We start from the raw sequence: 18802 nt of genomic DNA on the forward strand, positions 1-18802 counted from the left end.
GGCCTTCCTCCCCTGCGGCGCGCGCCGGGCTGCCCCATCCGCGCCTGAGCCGGGAGAAGGAAACCCGTCTCGCTGCTCCATCCCGCAGGGGCTCCGACGCCCCGCAAGCTCTCCACTGCCCTCAAACGTGGCCCGTGTGACGGACTCCGGCCTGGCTCTCCTCTCCAGAATTGGGGCCTCGGCCTCCAGGCAGTACTAGGGGCAGCCCCATGTCGGTCCTCGCGCCTAGGAGAGGGGGCCCTAAGGGCTGTGGGCGGAGCAAGAGAGAACCAGGAACAGCGAGCGGGGCGGAGCCTGGGGAGGCGTGACCCAGAAGAAGAGGGTTCCAGGGGAAGTGGAGCCGGCGTGGGCGGGGCCCCAAGGCGGGATCAGGAGGAGGCGGGGACTTGGGGCGGGGCCAACGACAGGCGAGCCGTGCGGCCGAGGTCTCTGGGCCGGTGCAGCCAGGCGGTGAAACTTTGAGATCGTGGGTTCGAGTCCAGGCCGCTCAAAAAGGCGGCGCACGGAAGCCAGGTGGGAGACTGAATAGCCTTGAGGCTGGACAGCCTTTCAGAATCACCACCATGCTGCATCGCCCGCAAAGATGGGGAAACTGAGACCCAGAGATGTAAAGTCACTTTAATAAACAGTCCCCTCCTCCCACAGCCCCACTGAGGCAACATGGAACTGGGATCTGAACCGGGTGGTTCAGCTCTGTTCTGCGGGTGCTGGGGAGTCACGGGAGGGTTTTTAAGCAGGAAGGGGGGCTGGTGGTTATGTGGAGTCCTTGCTGGGCTGGTGGCCAGGAAGGACCACAGCGGGTAGAGCTGGAAGATCCCAGAGTCGCTGTTCAAAGCTCCCCCAGCCCACCCCAGAGGATGGTACTTCATGTTCCAGTTCAAGCTCTTCAAGTGTTTGAGCACACAACTTCACGACCTCACCCTGAAGGTTAGGTGCGCCCGCTGCTTGGTGTGGAGGCCACTGTGGCACGGACGGATTTCCAAGGACCTTCTCTGCAGCCGTTCATAACAAGCCAGCTTGTCACGGGATGTGGATAAACCGACAGGTGGAGGTGGGCCCTGTGGTTTTCAAGACCCAGAGGTACGGATGAGAGCACGGGCAGGTGAGTGTGGGACAGTAAGCACATTCCAGATCATCTCTGCATGGCCGGCCTGTAAAGGGGCTGTGCTGTTCCTCATCACGACAAAACCGGGTTTCCAGGGGCCAGCTTCGGGATGGGACCTCACTGTCAATGCAGCGTTTCTCCAGTCGGAAATCCTGGAGAAGCGTTTTCCCCTTAAAAGGGGTCCACGCTTTACTCACTTTGAGCAACTCTGGCAAAACCAATACAAAGTCTGGGCAGTGTTCTTTCGAGCCGGGCTGCACTGATGTCAGAGATTATTCAACGTTTTCTGAACTCAACTGGAACCTGGAGGTGGCCACAGCTATCAAGGCATTGGGTCCCACTGTTGTTATTTTAAATCTGACCAAGGTTTCTTTCTGCCCTCATTCAGTCCTTAAATTCCCAAGCAGACCCCCAGAACGCACAGAGGCAAAGAGAAAGAAGGTTGATGCTTATTACCCGATTTTATTAGAGAGAACTCTTCAACGTAAAAAGGAGGAGGGGCGGTGGGGAGGGGGAAGGGGCCCGAGGCTGCATATGTTACTGGGGCCAGCGGGGTGCACGGTTACAGAGGTGCCCACAGCTCTGGGTTTGAGAGACGGCATTCTGTGCCCGATGAGGCCGCACTCCAGATTGTCACACACCAGACCACGGAGGCTGAGCACACGGAACCCCCGGAGAGAATTAAGACACACAAGGTTTGCAGTTTTGTTGTTTGGAAATCAGTTCGACCATAAAAACGACATGGAGGGGCGCGGGGGGGGGGGGGGCAGGCGATGCAACTGAGCCACCAGAGAAAAGGCGGTGGAGGGTGCTGGCCCAGGGTGCGGACTGAGGGGCTGCAGCGACAGTACCATGGCAAGGGACCCCACTGGAAGGGGACTATTGCACTGAGCCGAGTGGTGGAGGGAGGGGCGAGGGCAGGTGGACAATGGAGGCTGGTGGGGGCTCCCGGGAAGCTGCAGCTTGTCAGTCTCGGAACTTTTCACAGCTCAGCAATCCCAGGCTCTCCGAGATGCCATCTGAGACGCACCAGGAGGGAGACAGGGTGTCGCCATGAAGGAATTTAGATTTCTATGCTGGGGGTGGGCGACAGCTGAGTGGGTCCAGAGCCTTCCTGAGGGGGCAGGGACGGAGGGGGGAGCCTGGGAAAGGCCATGGATTTGCTACACATTATAAATAAAGTCTTGCCTTCTGACCCCTGACCCCCCCAAATAATAAACCAACAACTCCCATCGGCACAGTCTGCAGACCATGTTGGCATCCATGTGACAGTTCTCTGAAAAGGGACCAAGAATGCCACCCACACAAAACGGGTCCCCCAAGGGGTCTCAGCAACTAGCACAAAAATAGAAACGTCATGATATCCGGGAGGCTTGCAGACTTCTCTGGCAAGTCAGCATCCCAGCGATGTCTCTGTTCCGTGATTCGCTCCGGAGAGCCCGAGGGAGCCGGCAGAGCTCCCCTCCTGCTCCTCAAGCTCCAAGTGGCTGCAGGTGCGCCAGGCATGGGCTCACTGTGCCAGGAACGTGTGCGCGGCTCTGGTCATCCCCGACAGAACTCGCAACGTGCCTGACTATCTGGCCTTGGGGGCCTGAGCGGGGGAACTCCAGTGCCAGCTTGTGGGTGACACAGTTGTCCCTGTCAGTCATCAAGGCCTGAGACGCACCTCTGGACCTCCGCCTGCTCAGCGGCCACCTCCTCGGCGGGAAGGGGTGGGACAGACTGGCGACTCAGGGCACGCAGACAGACAGCGTCTGAAATCGGGTGAGGATGCTTCCCGCCATCTGGTCAAAGCCCCCTTCGACAAGATGGAGAAGATGTCATTTTGCTTCTGATTTGGGACATCCACAGCCTTGTTCTGATGGCTCCTCTCAGGGCTGCCTTCCCCGGGCCCCACGCTGGCGCGTCCCTGGCCAGCCTGGACAGACAGCAGCCAGCCCCACAGGCTCCCCCCAGGTGCACAAAATGAGCTGTGCGGGGGCCGGGGGGAGGTGAGAGCAGGCGAGGGACCCACAAGAGGGACTCGGAAAATCAAACTCCTGATCCGTGGGTTCTCCACCAGGAAGGCAGGGGCTGGAAGAAATTCTTCCGGCTGTAGCTTCTGCTCTGAGCCAGCTCCCCCTCCTCCCACGCAAGCAGGCCAGTGCGAGTGGGGAGGGGTTCAGAGCGGGCAGAGGGAACCATCCCCGCTATGCCGCCTCTCCAGGGGTGGGAGGGCATTTCTGTGGGGGCAGGACAGACCCCCCCCCCCCCCCCGCCAGACTGTCAGTTCCCATAGTCCCCTCTGGACTGAGTAGGGTCTCTGAGGTGAGGTTGCTTCCTGTCGAAGATGACAAACCAAAAAGACTTTTCTTTTCCACAAAGAATTTTGTCACCTATCCTGTAACTTGCTTACATGTCACCACCTTAAACAAACAAAACAAAACAGAGAAAGCCCATCCCAGTCCTGAAGGGGGCTCGCTTACTGGACATCTGAGCAGCCTGACTACTGGAGCGCCCCTGCTCTCCGGAAGCACCCCCGGCCTGAGGGCCCAGCGCTCCTCCCTTTGCCTGGGCCCTCTCTTCGAGACACCAAGCGGGGGCGTGGGGAGGGCAGAGAGGCCCACAGTCCTGAGCTCCATCGAGAGGGGTGGCCTCCTGGCCTTTCCTGCCTCTCAAGTCCCCTGGCAGGTGAGGTGGTGGGAAGCAGATGCAGAGAGATCACGGGCACCGGCAGGGTGGAGGGCCACCCCCAGACCACTGGCTGGCCACGTCCAAGGACATGCGTCCAGTGCCTGGCCCGGAACACCTGAGCCCGGAGTGCCTGCGGGCGCGGGGGCCCGTCCCTCCTGGGCGGCAGCCCATCCAAGAGGAGAGAGGCAACCTCGGAGTGTGGATTTCAGCCGGGGTGAGCAGGCCACGGGGCACAGGTCCCCAGAGCCAGCAGGCCCTGTCCCCTCAGGGAGACACACGCAAACACAGCAACAAGCCCGACGTGCGTCGGAGTGGACTCGCTTCGCTCTTCCCGACACGTCCTTTTTTTTTGTTTTGTTTTTTAAAATCTTTTTGTAAAAAAGCACACCTGTGCTGCGGTCTTTGTGCAAAGAGTAAGGACCCAAAATAAATACGTGATCGGACACTCAGGGAGGTTCACAGTCTCACAGGCATAGGTAGTCGACGGGAGCGGCGGCCGGCGGTGAAGCCAGGTCCTGCGGGCGGGCAGCGCCTCCGGGAAGCAGCCAGGGCGGCGGCGGCGGCGGCGGGCGCTCGGCTCCGGGTCGGTGACTGCATAGACATTACTGCGGAAGGCAAAGTGGGCGGGGGGGGGCGCAGGTGAGCACGCGGGGGGCGGCCTGGCAGCACCCCAACCTGCGCGGCCTCCCGGGAGGGCCCCGGCCCCGCCGCCGCCCCGCCCCCGCCCGCGCGCCCCCGGCCTCCGTCTCCCCGGCGGTCCCGGGGCAGGTGCGGCCGAGCGGGCGGCCCGAGCCCCCGGCCAGGGCGCGGCGCGCCGCGGGCGCACTTACGGTGTCGCTCTCGCCGTCGGAGGCTGGGCGGGCGTGCGCGCTATAGTGAAGCGGGGAGTACACCCAGCTCCTCTCATCGGTGGGCTGGGCGGGCGGGCGCGCGTGCACGAAGCGCGCAGAAGAGCAGGGGTGCGAGGAGGCGCGAGACAGGCGAGAGGGAGGAAGGAAGAAACAGAAATAAAGGAGGCGGACCCCCACGCGGACAGCGAGGAGGCGGCTCGGCCCCCGCGCGACCCTCCCCGGACCGGCCCGCCCCCAACCCGGACCGCTCTGGGGCCGGCGGGGCGGAGCGGCGGCAGCGCGCGGGGTGGGCGGCAGGAAGCGGTGCGCGGAGCGCAGGCGGGGCCCGGTGCAGCGGGGCGGGCGGGGGCGGGGTCGCTTGCTGTCCCCTCCCCTCCTGCTAGGCCCTCGGCACCGCAGCCTCAGATCCCGCCGGCTGCGTGGCCACGGTGGCCACCGGGGACGCGGGCTGGCGCAGGGCACGTAGGACCCTCCCCTGGGGGGCCTGGGTGATGAGGGCAGTCGGGGGCGCAGGGTGGGGCCCATCTAGTGCCCAAACGCACAGATCCGCCGGGGTACACTGAGGCCCCGGCCACCCAGACAGCAAGTCACAGAGGCCCGGCCAGAGGGTGGGCTGCTCTTCCTCCGGCTGCATCAGGGAAATGGGCCCCATTCTGGGTCAGACTGGCAGGCGGGATCGCACGTTCCTCCAGCACCTGTCCCTCCGGGGGTTCTCACCGCAAGAACCCCCACAGCCCCCTTCTCATTCTTCCTCTTTCCCCGGGATCCCCATCACCGCCGCCCGCCACCCGTCTTCACCGCCTGTGCACCTACCCACCTCGCCCGGCCTCTGTTTGGAGTACGCAGCCCGAGTAGGCACTCACCCTGGCTAGAGCCACGGAGGCCACACCTAATGAGCCCCCAGATCTCTGCCCCTCCTCCATGGGATGGCGATGCCCAGCCTCGCCTTTCCACGGGTGGCTTCATCCAAGCCTCATGAAGGACTAGCACCAGTAGGCGGCCTCCATGCTCTCCCGGTGAACGCAGGACTCCTGCCCTGGCTGCCCCTGGGGCCCCCACCGGCCCTCCTCACCTCTGTGCTCGCTCCTCCCTGCCCCTCCTACAGCTCTCACTGCAGAACCCACCCTCCCGGGCCAGACTGCCGGCACCCACACAAGGCCCCTGACCCACTGGGCGTCGTGGGTAGCTCACTCTCGCCTCAGCACCTGGCCCAGGGCCACACACATCCCGAAGGCCGTCCACCCACGGACCGACGGGTACCAGGGCACAGGGGCCCTGCTCACAGCACAGGGGTCACAGCACACAAAAACCAGAGCCTGCCTGGAAGTCCAGGGATGGGGCCTGCCTGGGGCCGCCCACACCCCGTGTCCTGCATGGGGCAGCCACAGCACGTGTGTAGAGCCTGGTAGCTGCCCTTCTGGGGCCAGAACTAGGACAAGAGAGTCTCCACCTGAATTCTGCAAGAGCCAGCCCGACAGACGGAGGGATCGCGGGCAGCAGGACCCAGAATCCCGTGCTGACCCACAGACACATGTCCCCAGTACTGCAGGCCCTCAGGCCGCTTGCACTCACCCAGCCTGCACACTTGCTGCTCCCCTGCTCCTGTGTGCCCTCTGTCCGCCCTTCCTTCTCCCACCTCCCCACACCCGGAGGCGGGAGCAACCCCTCTCTGGCCGCCTTTATAAGCCGCTCCCCCCCGGAGGGGCTCTCAGGACCTGCTGTGTGTCCCCAGCTCTTGGATCATCTTAGGGGAGTAGCGTCCCTGTCTCAGTGGGACACAGCACGGTGGGAACGTCTGGGGAAGTGGCTTCCACTTCTTGGGTTTGCTTGGCAAAGCTGGACACCCAGTGACCCTCAGAGGCATCTGGGGTTGGGGTGTGAGCCTCCAAGGTCCCTCACCTTGGGAAGAGAAACTCCTGCTCCAGGCCTGTTCTGTTCAACCTGTTCTGCCTGCTTGAGCGCTGTGTGGCTCTGGGCAGCTTACCTGGCCTCTCTGGGCCCCTCATTTATTGCTCATGAGGACAATAACGGGTTCTGATAACACCACTGCTACGTGATCTCCACACAGAGTCCCAAACACAACGGGCAGATGGGTGTCTGCGGGACACAGGGGCGGCTTGGGAATTCGGACCCATGTTTTCTCTAAACCGTGCCCTCTTGTGGGCTTCCTGGGAAGCTGAGATCGTGGTTTCCCCACTGTGAAGTGGGTATGGAAATACATCTCCTCTCTCCTGCAGTTAAGAGCTAGGCTTTGCTGACCCAAGGGCAGAAGCCCCTTGGGGAGCCATCGGCAGTCAGATCTGAACACAGGACAAGTGTCCACCAACTTGTCCCTGACTCAGGCTGGGGCTGCGGTCAGATGCAGACCCCACCACCACGGCCAGGTCCCCTTAGCCCCGGCTGTAAGCCTGCAGGCCTAGCAATGCCCACCTCAGGGGGACCTAAGTGACGAGTGACATCACTGGGGGACACGTGACCAGCCTTGGTCGTGATGATTCTTTCCCCAAGTCCCTTCTCAGAGGACGAGGGACAGCCAGAACCTGCAGCTCCCTGCTGCCCCGGGTGGTGGAACGGGGGATGGGCTCCCTGGACGCCTGCTGTGGTCACTTACAGTCCCTGAGGAGCTCAGCGTCACGGCCCGCAGTCGGCGACGCCGGGGAGAGTAAATCCAGTACCTCCCATCGGTGAACTGGGCGGGCCGGGCGGGCGGGAGAGGAAGCAGACAGAGCACAGGATGAGGCGACAGGAATCCAGCGGGTGGTTAGGTGGGGAGGGCGCTGGGCAGGGGCAGGTAAGCAGATGGCCAAGCGGGAGGGGAGTTTTGGGGTGGCGGGATCCCACCGCAGCCCGTTAGCTTCTCTGCTGCCCGCAGGGCCTGGCCGCCCACTCCGGAGTCAGGACCCAGACGCACACGTAGGACATGGCCCCCTGGGGCCTCTCACACAGTGATCCACAGGATGGGACACAAACCAAGCCCCCAGGGACGGGGAGCTGACGGCGGGTGTGGGGACACATGGTGTGTGCACCTGTGACTTTCAGGCCAGACAGAGGCCCCAAGACAGAGAGCAGGGTGCTGGTACCTGTAAGGCAGCAGTGGCCTTATAGCCTTATCGGGCCCCCCGCAACCCGGCCACGGGGGCAGAGACAAGACTGAAGGCCCGGGAGGAGGACGGGCAGTCCCCTTCATCGGATAAGGCCATGTGACCCCGGAGCAGGGCTATCCGAGGAAGGCAGCCGCAGGACCCACTGTCCGGCGGTGGTGGTGGGGTCACCGGATGGGACCCTGCCGGCTCCGTGGTCCCCCTGCACCCCCCGCACCAAGCTCCCGGCCCAGCTACCCTGGCTGCCTGCGGGAGACGCAAGGTGGGGGAGGTGACCCCCTGCCCTGGAAGAGAGGTCCCGGGTCCCTGGGGGCAGGGCCCCTTCCAGCTGTGACAGACCCCCCCCATTCCCAGAGCAGCCATGAGTCCTCGCCCAGTGAGGACGGCGGCGCGAAGGGCACAGTCCCCTTGCCTCCTAGAGGACAGACCCCACCCAGCTGCCCCCGCCCCCGGGGGGGAAGAAGAGCCACACAGTCTGCGGCCCTTGGTGGCTGACCCCGGGTCTTCCCAGGACCGAGGGGGTCCCGGGGGAGCTCAGAGCTTGAGGACTCCCAATGCTTCCTAAGGGGATGTGGTGGCACGGCTAGAGCCAGGACCTTGACTGGTGGCCTGGCGGTGGTCATGAGTCCTGGGGAGGAGGGGCGGGGCAGTTCCCTGGCCTCGGAGTGGCCTGGCCCGGATGGCAAGGGGCAGGGCGCTCCCACACCGTGCACGCGTGTGTGAATGCGTGCAGGGGCACACTGGGTGTGCAAGAGTGTGTGGATGTGAGTTGACCAGTGAGAGCACTGTGTCCACAAGAGTACCTTGTGAGTGTGCATGTGTGTATGTATGCGTGTGTGCGTGTGCACGAGTGGGTGTCCGGCTGAGGGCCGGGCGACGGAAGGAGCCGTGGGGAACTTACAAAGTAGATGTCTGTGGCGGGTGCGTCCTCCTCGTCCGAGGCCTGGCTGGCGGGCTCCGAGGCCTGGCTGGTGGTTTCTGCTTCCGCAGCGGCAGCGGCTGGGGAAGCCTCCACCCTGGGGACACGCGCAGACACAGGAGTCCTGGGGTGGGGCTCTGAAGAGCATCCGGGGCCCCAGCCCCTCTCCTCTCTCATCAGGAGGTCATCACAGAGAAGCCAAATAAAACAAACCTCCCCCCCACCAAATACCTCCCCGGCAAAGGGGAGGGAGTTTCTGTCCCCCGGCTCAGGTGCGAGCCTGTCCCCACTCCTGCTTGAGGGCACGCCCCGCTGGGTGGGTGCCGGCCTCACCACTCACCCCCTGGGTGACCTGGAAGGTCCTTTCCCATTGCTCAGCCTCAGTATCCTCACCTGTGAAGCGGGGACCCCTGGCCCCCGCGCCCAGAACCTCTGTAACCTTCACTGAGCACTTACTACATGCCAGGCCCTTTCAAGAGCTCGGCATGAATTTCCCCCGCGACCGTCCCCTGGGCCGGGGGCTGCCGCTGTCCTGAGCTGCAGACGGGGAAACAGGTTCTAGATGGAAGGTGAGGCGAGGCCGAGGCCTCAGCAGGTGGCTGGGTTCTGGGGTGCAGTTTCCATCTCACGAGCAAAATGCCCAGCTCCGGGGATTGGGGGGGGCACCTAGAACCACAGAAAAGTGGCTCTCTAGCCGCAGGGAAGGGGGCTGGTTTGGGGGCCCCCCCAAATAAGTCACACCGCAAAAATCCCGGTAACAGGGAAAACACGGCGGGTGGCAGAGCCCACTGTGTGCGCAGGGACACCCGCCTATCTGTGATGTTACCCTTGCCGGCAAGGTGCGGGCTGGGCACGTGGTGACCACTAAGGAAGGTGTCTTGAGATCGAAGAGAAATTTTAAAGACCCGTAAAGCAGAAATCCCAAGGGAAGCAAGAGAAACTTGGTCATAGCGCAAACACTGAGCCACCCGGCCGAACGGGACCCACAGACAAGGGTGAGACGCAGCAGGGCACCGCCGGTCAGTACATCAGACCCAGCCAGCTCCCCTCCAGCCCCCCGCAGGGAACACACGGTTCCCCCACATGCCTGATGACCTTAAAACAGGAATTCTGGGGTGCCCGGGGGGCTCAGTTAAGTGTCTGCTTTGGCTCAGGTGGATCCAACCCCACTTGGGGCTCCCTGCTCAGCGGGGAGTCTGCCTCTCCCTCTCCCTCTGCCGCTCCCCCTGCTTGTTCTCTCTCTCTCTCTTTCAAATAAATAAAATCTTAAAAAAATGAATTTATGTTTGACTGCGAAGGCTTTGATCTGGTTTTCATATATACATCCATTTTGAGCGGCCGCTTTCTTCAACTTAAAACTAAACACAGACAGACACCCCTAGCCAGGAGCCGGGCTCTGAACTGCTGGAAGCTCAGACGTGGGTAGACAAATCCTTGAGCAGGGTCTCTGCCCGCGCCCAGGGCCGTGGCCTCCATGGGGCTCTGTGGGGGCCTGGGCGCTGGGGGGGGCGGGGCGCGACCCTGGCCCCTCCCCAGGAGCCCCCAGTGCGACGAGCGCAGTGGCCCCAGCCACCCACAGGATAAAAGCGCCGCCTCCCACGGACGCCGATCGCGGCAGGATGAGCACCCGGGACCCCGGGGCCCAGGGCGGCTCCTCACGGGACAAGAAAGGAGCGCGAACGGCGGCGACCGTGCGCGGGGACCAGCCAGGAGCCGGAAGACAGGCACTGAGAAGAGCGGCAGCGAACGAGGACACAGAACAAGACACAGTCGGCAAAGCGGGTTGCGTCCAGAGGTGGCCCCCGACGACCCAGAGGCCGCCTCCCGCAAGCCCGGGGTCAGGACCGAGTGGGTGGTGCGTGAGAGCCCCTGGACGCACGCATGGCTCGCAGCTCTGCCGCAGATCTGAGGCCCCGGATGAGGCAGCCGTCCCAGCCCCCCCGGGGCCCCTGCGCAGACGGCCGGGTTCCCACGCCCTGCATCCCCCACTTTCCAGGGGGAGGCCCCCTTCCCAGTCTCTCCCCCTACCCCCGCCCAGAACGTGGACTACATTCCCCAGCCTGCCTTGCTGCCGGGTGGCCACGTGACCACTCAGCCAATGGAACCAGAGCAGACGCCCGTTGGCCATGTCCCGCAATGGGGCACTCACCCCGCGTCCTCCTCCTTGGGGACCACGATCTCAACGCTGCACGCAGGCTCCACCTGCACCGTGATCTGCTGCAGGTCCTCCTCCACGTGGGTCTCCTCCTGGGGCCTGGAGGCAGTGGGAGGCCACACTTCACTCTCTCTCCTAACTCTGTCCCCCAGGGCCGCTAGCCAAGCTCCAGGCCAGTGCTGGTCTCCAGCCCTAGTGGGAGCCTCCATGGGGTGCTCTTTGGGTGCATCTGACCGATGCCCTGAGCTGGCCCAGCTCACCCCTGGTCCCTCAGGCTGTCCTGCCCACCTGAGGCCTGCACAGGGGCAGGGACTGCTTGTCCACCTGGGGCCATCCTATGACTCTGGTACCAGCAGGTGCAGGGGAGTGACTGCTGGCCTGGATCCTGCCCACTCTCCTGGGGGTAGCTGGGCACGGGCCTGGGGCCTGGCCTGGAGTGGGCTGGTTCCAGGGCTTTCAAATGTTCAGGCCCCTGGCGTAGGTGGGTCAGAACATTCTAGCAGTCTGGCAGACTGTCTCCCAGTGACAGCCCCCAGCAGCAGAAAGGTCGCTGGGGCGGGAGTAGGCAGCAAGACGGAGGGAAGTGCATTCTGCCAAATGTACTTTATGCATAACTTTTTTTTTTTCCCAAATGGCAGGAATAATGGCCCCAACACTAAGGGAAGCAACGCCTGTTGGTCGTGTTGGCAACAATGGAAATGCGCCCGAGGGCAGTCCGTGGGAACGGAGCCCCAGGAGCTCCCTGCTCACGGATGACCTCCATCTGCTCTGTGCCCAAAGCAAGGGGCACCAACTAGGCTGGTGGCAAGACGAAAGGTAGAAAGAGGCACGTAGGTTGGTTTTCTCATATATATTCATAAAGTATTTCTAGAAAGACAAAAAACCCGTCCAGGGGTTGCTCCCAGGGACAGGAATGGGCATGGGGCAAGGGAAGGTATTTTGCTATATTCTCTGTGTACCAGTTAGAATAAAAATATTTAATAAAAAAGGATCAGGGGTGCCTGGGTGGCTCAGTGGGTTAAAGCCTCTGCCTTCAGCTCAGGTCATGATCTCAGGGTCCTGGGATCAAGCCCCACATCAGGCTCTCTGCTCAGCGGGGAGCCTGCTTCCCCCTCTTTCTCTGCCTACTTGTAATCTCTCTGTCAAATAAATAAAAAAAATCTTTAAAAATTAAAAAAAAAAAGAATTTAGTTAAAAAAATAAAAATTAAAAAGGATCAACAAGCAGGTGGACGGGTCTTCTGCCTGCCCCATACCCCACCCACCGGGGGTGTGGACTTTGGAGAAGACTCCAGTGACTCAGGATTCTGTGCAGTTCAAGAGCCTAACTTAAATCCGTGCCCGGGGAAAGTGGTCAGAGAGGCGGGGCTCTGGGTGGGCAAGTCCTGGGGCTGCGGTGGGGCGGTGGGGCGGGGAAGCTGGGGGTCTCAGCTCACCGGCCATCCTGTCCCGAAGACTGCGTGCGCCGCCTGCAGAGAGAGAGACCAGAGCAGGTGCATCAGGGGCCTTGGCCTCCCAGCCGGTCCCTCCCCCTGCCGCAGGGACGCTGACCCTCCACACCCTCACCGGTACCGCGGCTGCTCCGATGTCTCCGAGGGAGACCGCTCTGGGATGGAGAGCGACGTGGAGGACAGGGTTGTAGCGATGGAGGCGGTGGTGGCCTCCTCGAAAGATGGCGGCGTGCAGGGCAGGAGGTCGGGCCGGCCTGCAGGGGGCGCGGGGGCTGTGGGTGCCGGGGCAGCCCTGCCACACCTCTCTCTGCCTCCACCTGCAGCCTGCCTCGCCTGTAGCCACCCAGGTCCCCGCCCCACCTGCCACCCAACACTCTGTTCTGCTCCACCGCTTTAAGAGGGCAAATACCTTCGAAGTTACCCTCAGCACAGAGGCTTCCCATAACCCGCTGCTCTCAGACCGCAGTCCAAACCCTGCTCAAGCCCACAGGTCCTGCGTGAACAGCCGCTTCCTCTTTCCTCACCCTCCCCGACTTTGCTCCAACCGCAGGCCGCCTGCTGTCCCTCCAACACACCAGGTCCCTTGCTGCCCCAGGGCCTCTGCATGTGCGGTCTCTCCCTTCCCTGAGGCTATTCCCCCCAGCCCCTTGCTGCCAGGAATCTTTGACTCTTTAACTCGGGGAACTGGGAGGGATCTTTCAAACCATCACACCCAACCCCATCAAATGCTTCCTCCCTCTAGGTCTCAGGACACCTGGCAATGGGGTGGGTCACCTCCTCGGGTGGCATCTTCTGTTCAGCTCTCCCTGCGGCCATCCGAGCCACTCCCCACTCCCTGGATGGCTGCAGAGCTTAGGCTGGGACTGGGGTAGGGAGGTGACTGGGACCCAGGACCCTGCCATCCAGGCCACCAGCTTCTAGAACCCCTTCCTCAAACCGGGTTGCTTCCTGAATGCCCTCCCCTCTCAGCCCCGCAGGGACCGCACCATTCCCCAGCAGACCCCTTCTCTCTCCTGTCCCCAGAGAACCCTCTCCCCAGCCAGCCCAGTCACCTTCGTCCTCTAGTGTGGGGTAGCTGCGGGCCCCACGGAGATCGTACTGCGCGTCCTCGCGCTCGCTGGGGATCTGGCTGGCCGAGAAGGCAGCAGTGGGCCCCAGGGGCTTGACGGCCAGCAAGGCACCACGGCCCTTCTTGGATGGTGAGGACTTCAGGGCTGTGGAGAGAGGCGGACTGGTACTCGGGGCAGCCTGGGAGCCCCGTGGCCAGGCCCCACCAGCCCCCATCCCTCCCTTGGATGAAAGCCTGCTGCCCGCGTACACAGCTCCCACTGCCCGGCCTCCAGCCCGGCCCTCAAGCCTGGGCAAGAAGCAACATCCTTTGCAAAGGAAACCCTGTCCTGCGTCCTACCCAGCTCTGCCTCGGGAGGTCCCAGAAGCCCCTCTGGCAGCCCGCTCCGGCCGTGGCCTCCACTTTCAGACATGCAAACGGAGGCCTGGGGCCATGCGGGGCTCAGCACCGAGGCCCCGGCTCCCGTCCAGGATGAGTGGCCTGGGCAATGTGGCTCAGCCCCTCTGAGCCCCAGCAACCTCGTCTGCAGCAACAGGGTCAGACAAGGGGGGTGACCCCCTGACGCCCTCTGCCCCTGGCCTCGCCCGTCAGCGAACGTCACCAGGTTCTCTCCCTGATCGGCCCCCGGGGTTGGCCAGCACAACGCCAAGCACGCAGTAGGTGCTTAGTTCGCTTGGTGAGCAGCCGTCCCGTCCCCGGAGGCTGGCATCCCCCTGGCCGCAGTGAGAATGACACCCAGGAAGAGTTCTAAGAAGTGAGAAAGTAAGACGCTGATGACGGCCCACTCTTGGGAGACAAAGGCCAGAACCGTGGGGTTTGCCCACTTCCGCGATGCCAGTGACCCCACTGCCATCGGTTTCAAGCTACTGGCTCGACATAGGGGAACGTGGAGTCGTGCTGGCTCCACGAGCTGGCTCCAGGTGACTGGGCGGGGTCATCGCCCACACAGGCCTGGCCCAGGCTGGGACAGCAGGTCCCACGCCAGGCGTCGGCCCTGCCCGCCCCTGCTGTCTCTGTGGACCCACCGGGATGGTAAGGTGCACGCTGAGACCACTGCCACGAATGACTCTGCCTGAACACCCATGGCGTGCTGGCATCCCGGGCTGGACACTGGGGACACAGAGGGACCGAGGCTGACAAGCACGCTGTCTTCTGGGCACACAGGGAGCCGAGGGCAGATGGCAGACAGACATGTGGGGAGAAACAACCCTTTTGGGCAGCATATGGGATCCTGGCCTGGGGTGTGCACCCGGCTCTGACACTTGAGGCCCAGCACAGAGAGGGGACCCTCTGGGGACACCCACGGGGCACGGGCTGCCTCTGTCCGGTGCCCACCTTGACAATGCCTGGTCTGGCTGATGGCCAGCTGCCTCTGTGTCCCCTGAGGCCACGTTTCCCTGCTGAGGACTCAAGGCCACAGGTGGTCCCCGTAAGGACCGGCACAGGCCAAACGCACCTGTCATGTGGGTAAACACATCTTGCCCTCTGTACGGATGGGGAAACTGAGGCATGGGGCAGGGCGTCTCCCGCTTGAAGTCACAGCGGCAGGACTCGATGGGGCCAGAACTCAAGCTCAAACAGCGGGCCCCAGGCCCCATGCTGGGCCCCAGGACGGTGGCGTCCTGACTCCCCTGTTCTCTGGATCAAGTGCCCGACCGAGGCCCACGGATGGCCACATGGCCAGAGGAGGGGCTCTGGGTTTACCGCACTCTTGGCGACCCCACCTCCCCGCTCCGCACCCCTGGGGGCCCTCCTGGCCAGAGGGCCTGGGAAGCTCACAGGAATTCTTCCGGAACACCGTGTTGCTCATGAACTTGAAGAAGCGCTCGGCATAGAAGCTGGGCCGGTGGACAGAGACGGTGTCCTGTGGAGAGAAGGGGGCCCGCAGGCAGGAAGGGCTGAGTGTCCCCACGCCACCAGTGCTCCCCGTGTCCCGTGAGACAGCCCAGGCCACAGAGCGGCAGTCTGACTGAGAGACGGGTCCACGGCACGGGGCTGGCGGGTAACCCGGCAGGGAGGGGCCTGGGAGGGACATTTCTTCCTTATAAACCCATCCTTTAATCCTTCGAACCACGTGACTAAAACAGCAACCGCAGAGAAGTAAGTGAATAAAGAGCAAAACATGGAAACCACAGGAGTCCTCCAGATGTCCCCAGACACGGCCTGGGTCCTCTGCCTGCTGTAATGTGACAGATCCCATAGGGACACACGGCCTCCAGAACGCACACTACATTTCCCATCCTCACCGCAGTGAGGCAGGACTGCAGGACCCGGTGCTGGCCAAGGGCGTGGGAGCCAAGACCGGGACGGAGTTCCCGCCCCCTCCTCTGCCTGGAGTGCCATCGGGGGCCAGCCACCTGGGCTGGGGGCTGAGGGCCATGCCCAGAAGGACCCAGGCCTCTACTCCACAGGCCACCCTGCCTGCCCCAGACGGCTCACGCCTGTGACGTTACTCTGATTAACGTCTGGACCCCCAAGAGCTGAGCCACAGTTTACTCTGGGGATTACATGTGGCCTCATGGGGACTTGGCAACTCTCCTTTCCTCGGCGTCTTTCTAATGCCACGAAAGGGTTTCCTGCTGACTGGCTGCCCCCTGGACCATCTCGGTGCACTTTCTGGAAGCTTCCATCTGGACCCCCGCCTCCCCGCCCCCAAACAGAGGGGAGTGTCGGAGGCTTTTACAGACTACATGAACACATACAGCCCTTAGCACTTTAGTAAGAATTGGTCTGCAGGTGGCCATGGGAGGAGAGGCGTGCATCCAAGGCCCCAGCCAGCTCGTCAGCACAGCCGGTGCCTGGGGCCCCCAGATGGGCTGTTTGCTCCCCTGCAGCTGGTCCTCAAAGTCTTTCATATTTGCAAATAACCTACTGCCAAGGTCCATGCGTTGGCTGTGTTGCAGGAAAAAGGCGCATTTTAGCCCATTCTCAAGCAGCAGAGACATGCTGCAGCAGTCCTCAGCCCTCGAGGCAATGGGTCAGTGTTGTGCAATTGGACCCAGGCGACCTCCTATCACAACACGTTTCCAGAACGTTCTCTGCCTAGCTGGCCCCTGACGCTCCTGGTCCGGCTGTCTTCTGGGAATCCTTCCAACTCAGCTTCCAGCTCTTCTCCTCCAAGAAGCCTTTCTGTCCCCTCCCCCGCGGAGATCAGACCCCCTCACTTGAGGTCCTCACTGGAGGTCCGGTTGCCTGTGTCTTCCCTTCCTGACCCTGAGCCCTTGGCCCGTGACTGCCGGGTCACACGGCCGCCCCCAACGGAAGGAGGGAACACGTCTCTCGTCACGGCGCCGGGGGACCGCTGTGTCTGTGGACTCAGGAGCGCATGAATGACACTCACCCCATCATGCACGAGGGCCTTCCAGGTGTGCTCCAGCTTCTTGATGAACCTGCAGAGAGGAAAGTGCTGGGCACGTGCCTCGCTTCCGGCAGACACTGGGCCGTGTCTGGGGACACCTGTGGTCATCACGACAGGGGCTGCTCCCGCACCGAGCGGGTGGGAAGCCCCAGTCTAGAGGAACTGAGGCTGCCTGCGGCACCAGCGGGGCCACCTCCCTCTTCCTGTCCCCTCCGTTCCCCATCCCGGCGGCTCCTACCACTGCTTCTGTGGGGGAGGAAGTGAAAAGGCTTCACTGCTTGACCCCATGTGGGGGACTGGAGACCAGTGCCTCCCAGAATACATCCCTCCCCTGTCCTCATGGCTTCGGCTGAGCCCTGGTCCTCTCAGCTGAAATTATCGTCTGGCACTGTGGCTCTAACGAAGTCCCTGCACACCTGGGCTGAGGACAATGGTGCCTCCTCCGGGCAGCCTTCCTGGACACCGCCTTGTCCGCCACAGGGGAGGGTCCTCTCCTCAGCACACACCCCCTCATGACACCCCTGCCCCAGGATGGGTTTGTGGCTGCCTGACATGTGCCAGCCCCCTCCTTGCCGCCACTCAGAGCCTCTGCAGAAGCCTTAGTTTGCTATTTGAGAAACTTCTTAATCCTGCTCTAAATCAGGAGGGACGTCCTGTGACAGAGGTCTACCCAGGTCGGAACGCAGGCTGCAAATACGAGCGATGGATGGGCAGGAGCCGAGTTTCATATGTAGGAAAGGAAGACACACAAGGGAGAAGTCACCAGTGCTGGGTGGACAGGAAGTGGGGACTGCCGCACCCACAATGCCCCCTCAGTCTGGTCCGGATCGTGCAGGAGGCACACATGCTACTCTCGGAATAAAGCACTAATGATTAAGGGGCGCCTGGGTGGCTCAGTGGGGTAAGCCTCTGCCTTCGGCTCAGGTCATGATCTCAGGGTCCTGGGATCAAGTCCCGCATCGGGCTCTCTGCTCAGTGGGGAGCCTGCATCCCCCTCTCTCTCTCTGCCTGCTTCTCTGCCTACCTGTGATCTCTGTCTGTCAAATAAATAAACAAAATCTTTAACAAAACACTAACAATTAAACCACGCTCACGGCCGAGACCTCGTAGAGGACGAGCACGGGTAATGGGGCTGCCGACACCCCAGCTCTGAGCTACAGGTAAGGCCTCACTGTCTGCTCCGGGGCTCCGCCATGCTCGAGACCACACAACGTGTAGCTGTGGCCATGAGCGTGTCTTCCTGCCCATCATATGAGCTGTCTTGGGATGCCGTGCCTCGTGGCCACGGGGCGCTCCCATCTTGCTGTTTACCCCAGCACACAGCACACAGTAGGTGCTCAGAAGACAGGACTGCATGGAAGATGGGCTGGCGACACCCTCCCCGACCCCCCAGGCCCCATGCCAGCCCCAACCTCTAGCTGACAGGAGATCTCACCACATTCTTAGCACAGATCCTGCAGGTGGTGTCACCGGGCTGGGGACCAAATGCCTCCCTTTAGGACCTGGCAGCCCCCTGGGAGCCTTCGGTGTGTGGGGGGCTCGTGGGGGCGGATGGTGACTAAGGAAGTCTGGACAGGAGAGCACATGGCTTCTGGGAGCAAGCGAGTGCATGGGGGAAGGGGGAGGCGGGTGGGGGGCAGGCAGGGGGAGATGCGGGGAGCCAAGGCAGCAGGGTGGGGGGGCGGGCGGTTCGCACCTGTAGGACTGCAGAATGTCAATGATGCCGATATGCAGCAGGAGACGCTCGCCACGGCCGTTCACGGCGGGAATGCCACCCATCCTGCGGTGGGGAGCGCATTCAGCACCCGCCCCCCCAAGCCCACTCACTCCCTGCGGGGGCTGCTCCTCGGGGACGGGCTAGTCTCCGCTCCTCTCAGACAGGCCATAGTCAGCAGGAGGCTGCGGACAGACCGGCCCCGCCCCCACACCCCCGCGCGCGCACACCCATGCACGCACACACGCACGCTCAGCCCGGGCAGGACCCCCAGGGCTTCTGGGTGCCGTCTGGGGGGTTAGTGGTTTCACTCGGCTCCCCCATGCCCAGCCCAGAGCGGTTAGTGAGGTCACACAAGGCAGCGACTGTCCTCAGGTCACCAACGACCCGCCAGGCTCAGGCCCCGC

At 62.8% G+C, this 18802-nt stretch overlaps 1 protein-coding gene across 3 annotated transcripts in view; it reads right to left on the reverse strand.

Moving 5' to 3' along the window:
• Positions 1-1547: 1547 nt before the first annotated feature.
• The window catches only part of PIP5K1C (phosphatidylinositol-4-phosphate 5-kinase type 1 gamma), a 49980-nt gene continuing 32725 nt past the window's right edge, over positions 1548-18802 (reverse strand). Inside the window, exons 9-19 of one of the 3 annotated variants that reach the window (XM_032306136.1) lie at positions 18378-18461; positions 16664-16712; positions 15103-15187; positions 13307-13468; positions 12370-12508; positions 12240-12272; positions 10799-10903; positions 8632-8746; positions 7241-7318; positions 4609-4692; positions 1548-4383 (exon numbers count right to left, since the gene is read on the reverse strand). In XM_032306136.1, the coding sequence (XP_032162027.1) occupies positions 4381-4383; positions 4609-4692; positions 7241-7318; positions 8632-8746; positions 10799-10903; positions 12240-12272; positions 12370-12508; positions 13307-13468; positions 15103-15187; positions 16664-16712; positions 18378-18461 (937 nt within the window). In that variant the 3' untranslated portion in view covers positions 1548-4380. The remainder of the gene's footprint in view (positions 4384-4608; positions 4693-7240; positions 7319-8631; positions 8747-10798; positions 10904-12239; positions 12273-12369; positions 12509-13306; positions 13469-15102; positions 15188-16663; positions 16713-18377; positions 18462-18802) is intronic. The other 2 variants (XM_032306137.1, XM_032306139.1) reach the window with 2 other exon arrangements.

The sequence above is a fragment of the Mustela erminea genome, chromosome 1 (assembly GCF_009829155.1).
Source record: "Mustela erminea isolate mMusErm1 chromosome 1, mMusErm1.Pri, whole genome shotgun sequence".
NCBI classification, from domain to species: Eukaryota; Metazoa; Chordata; class Mammalia; order Carnivora; family Mustelidae; genus Mustela; species Mustela erminea.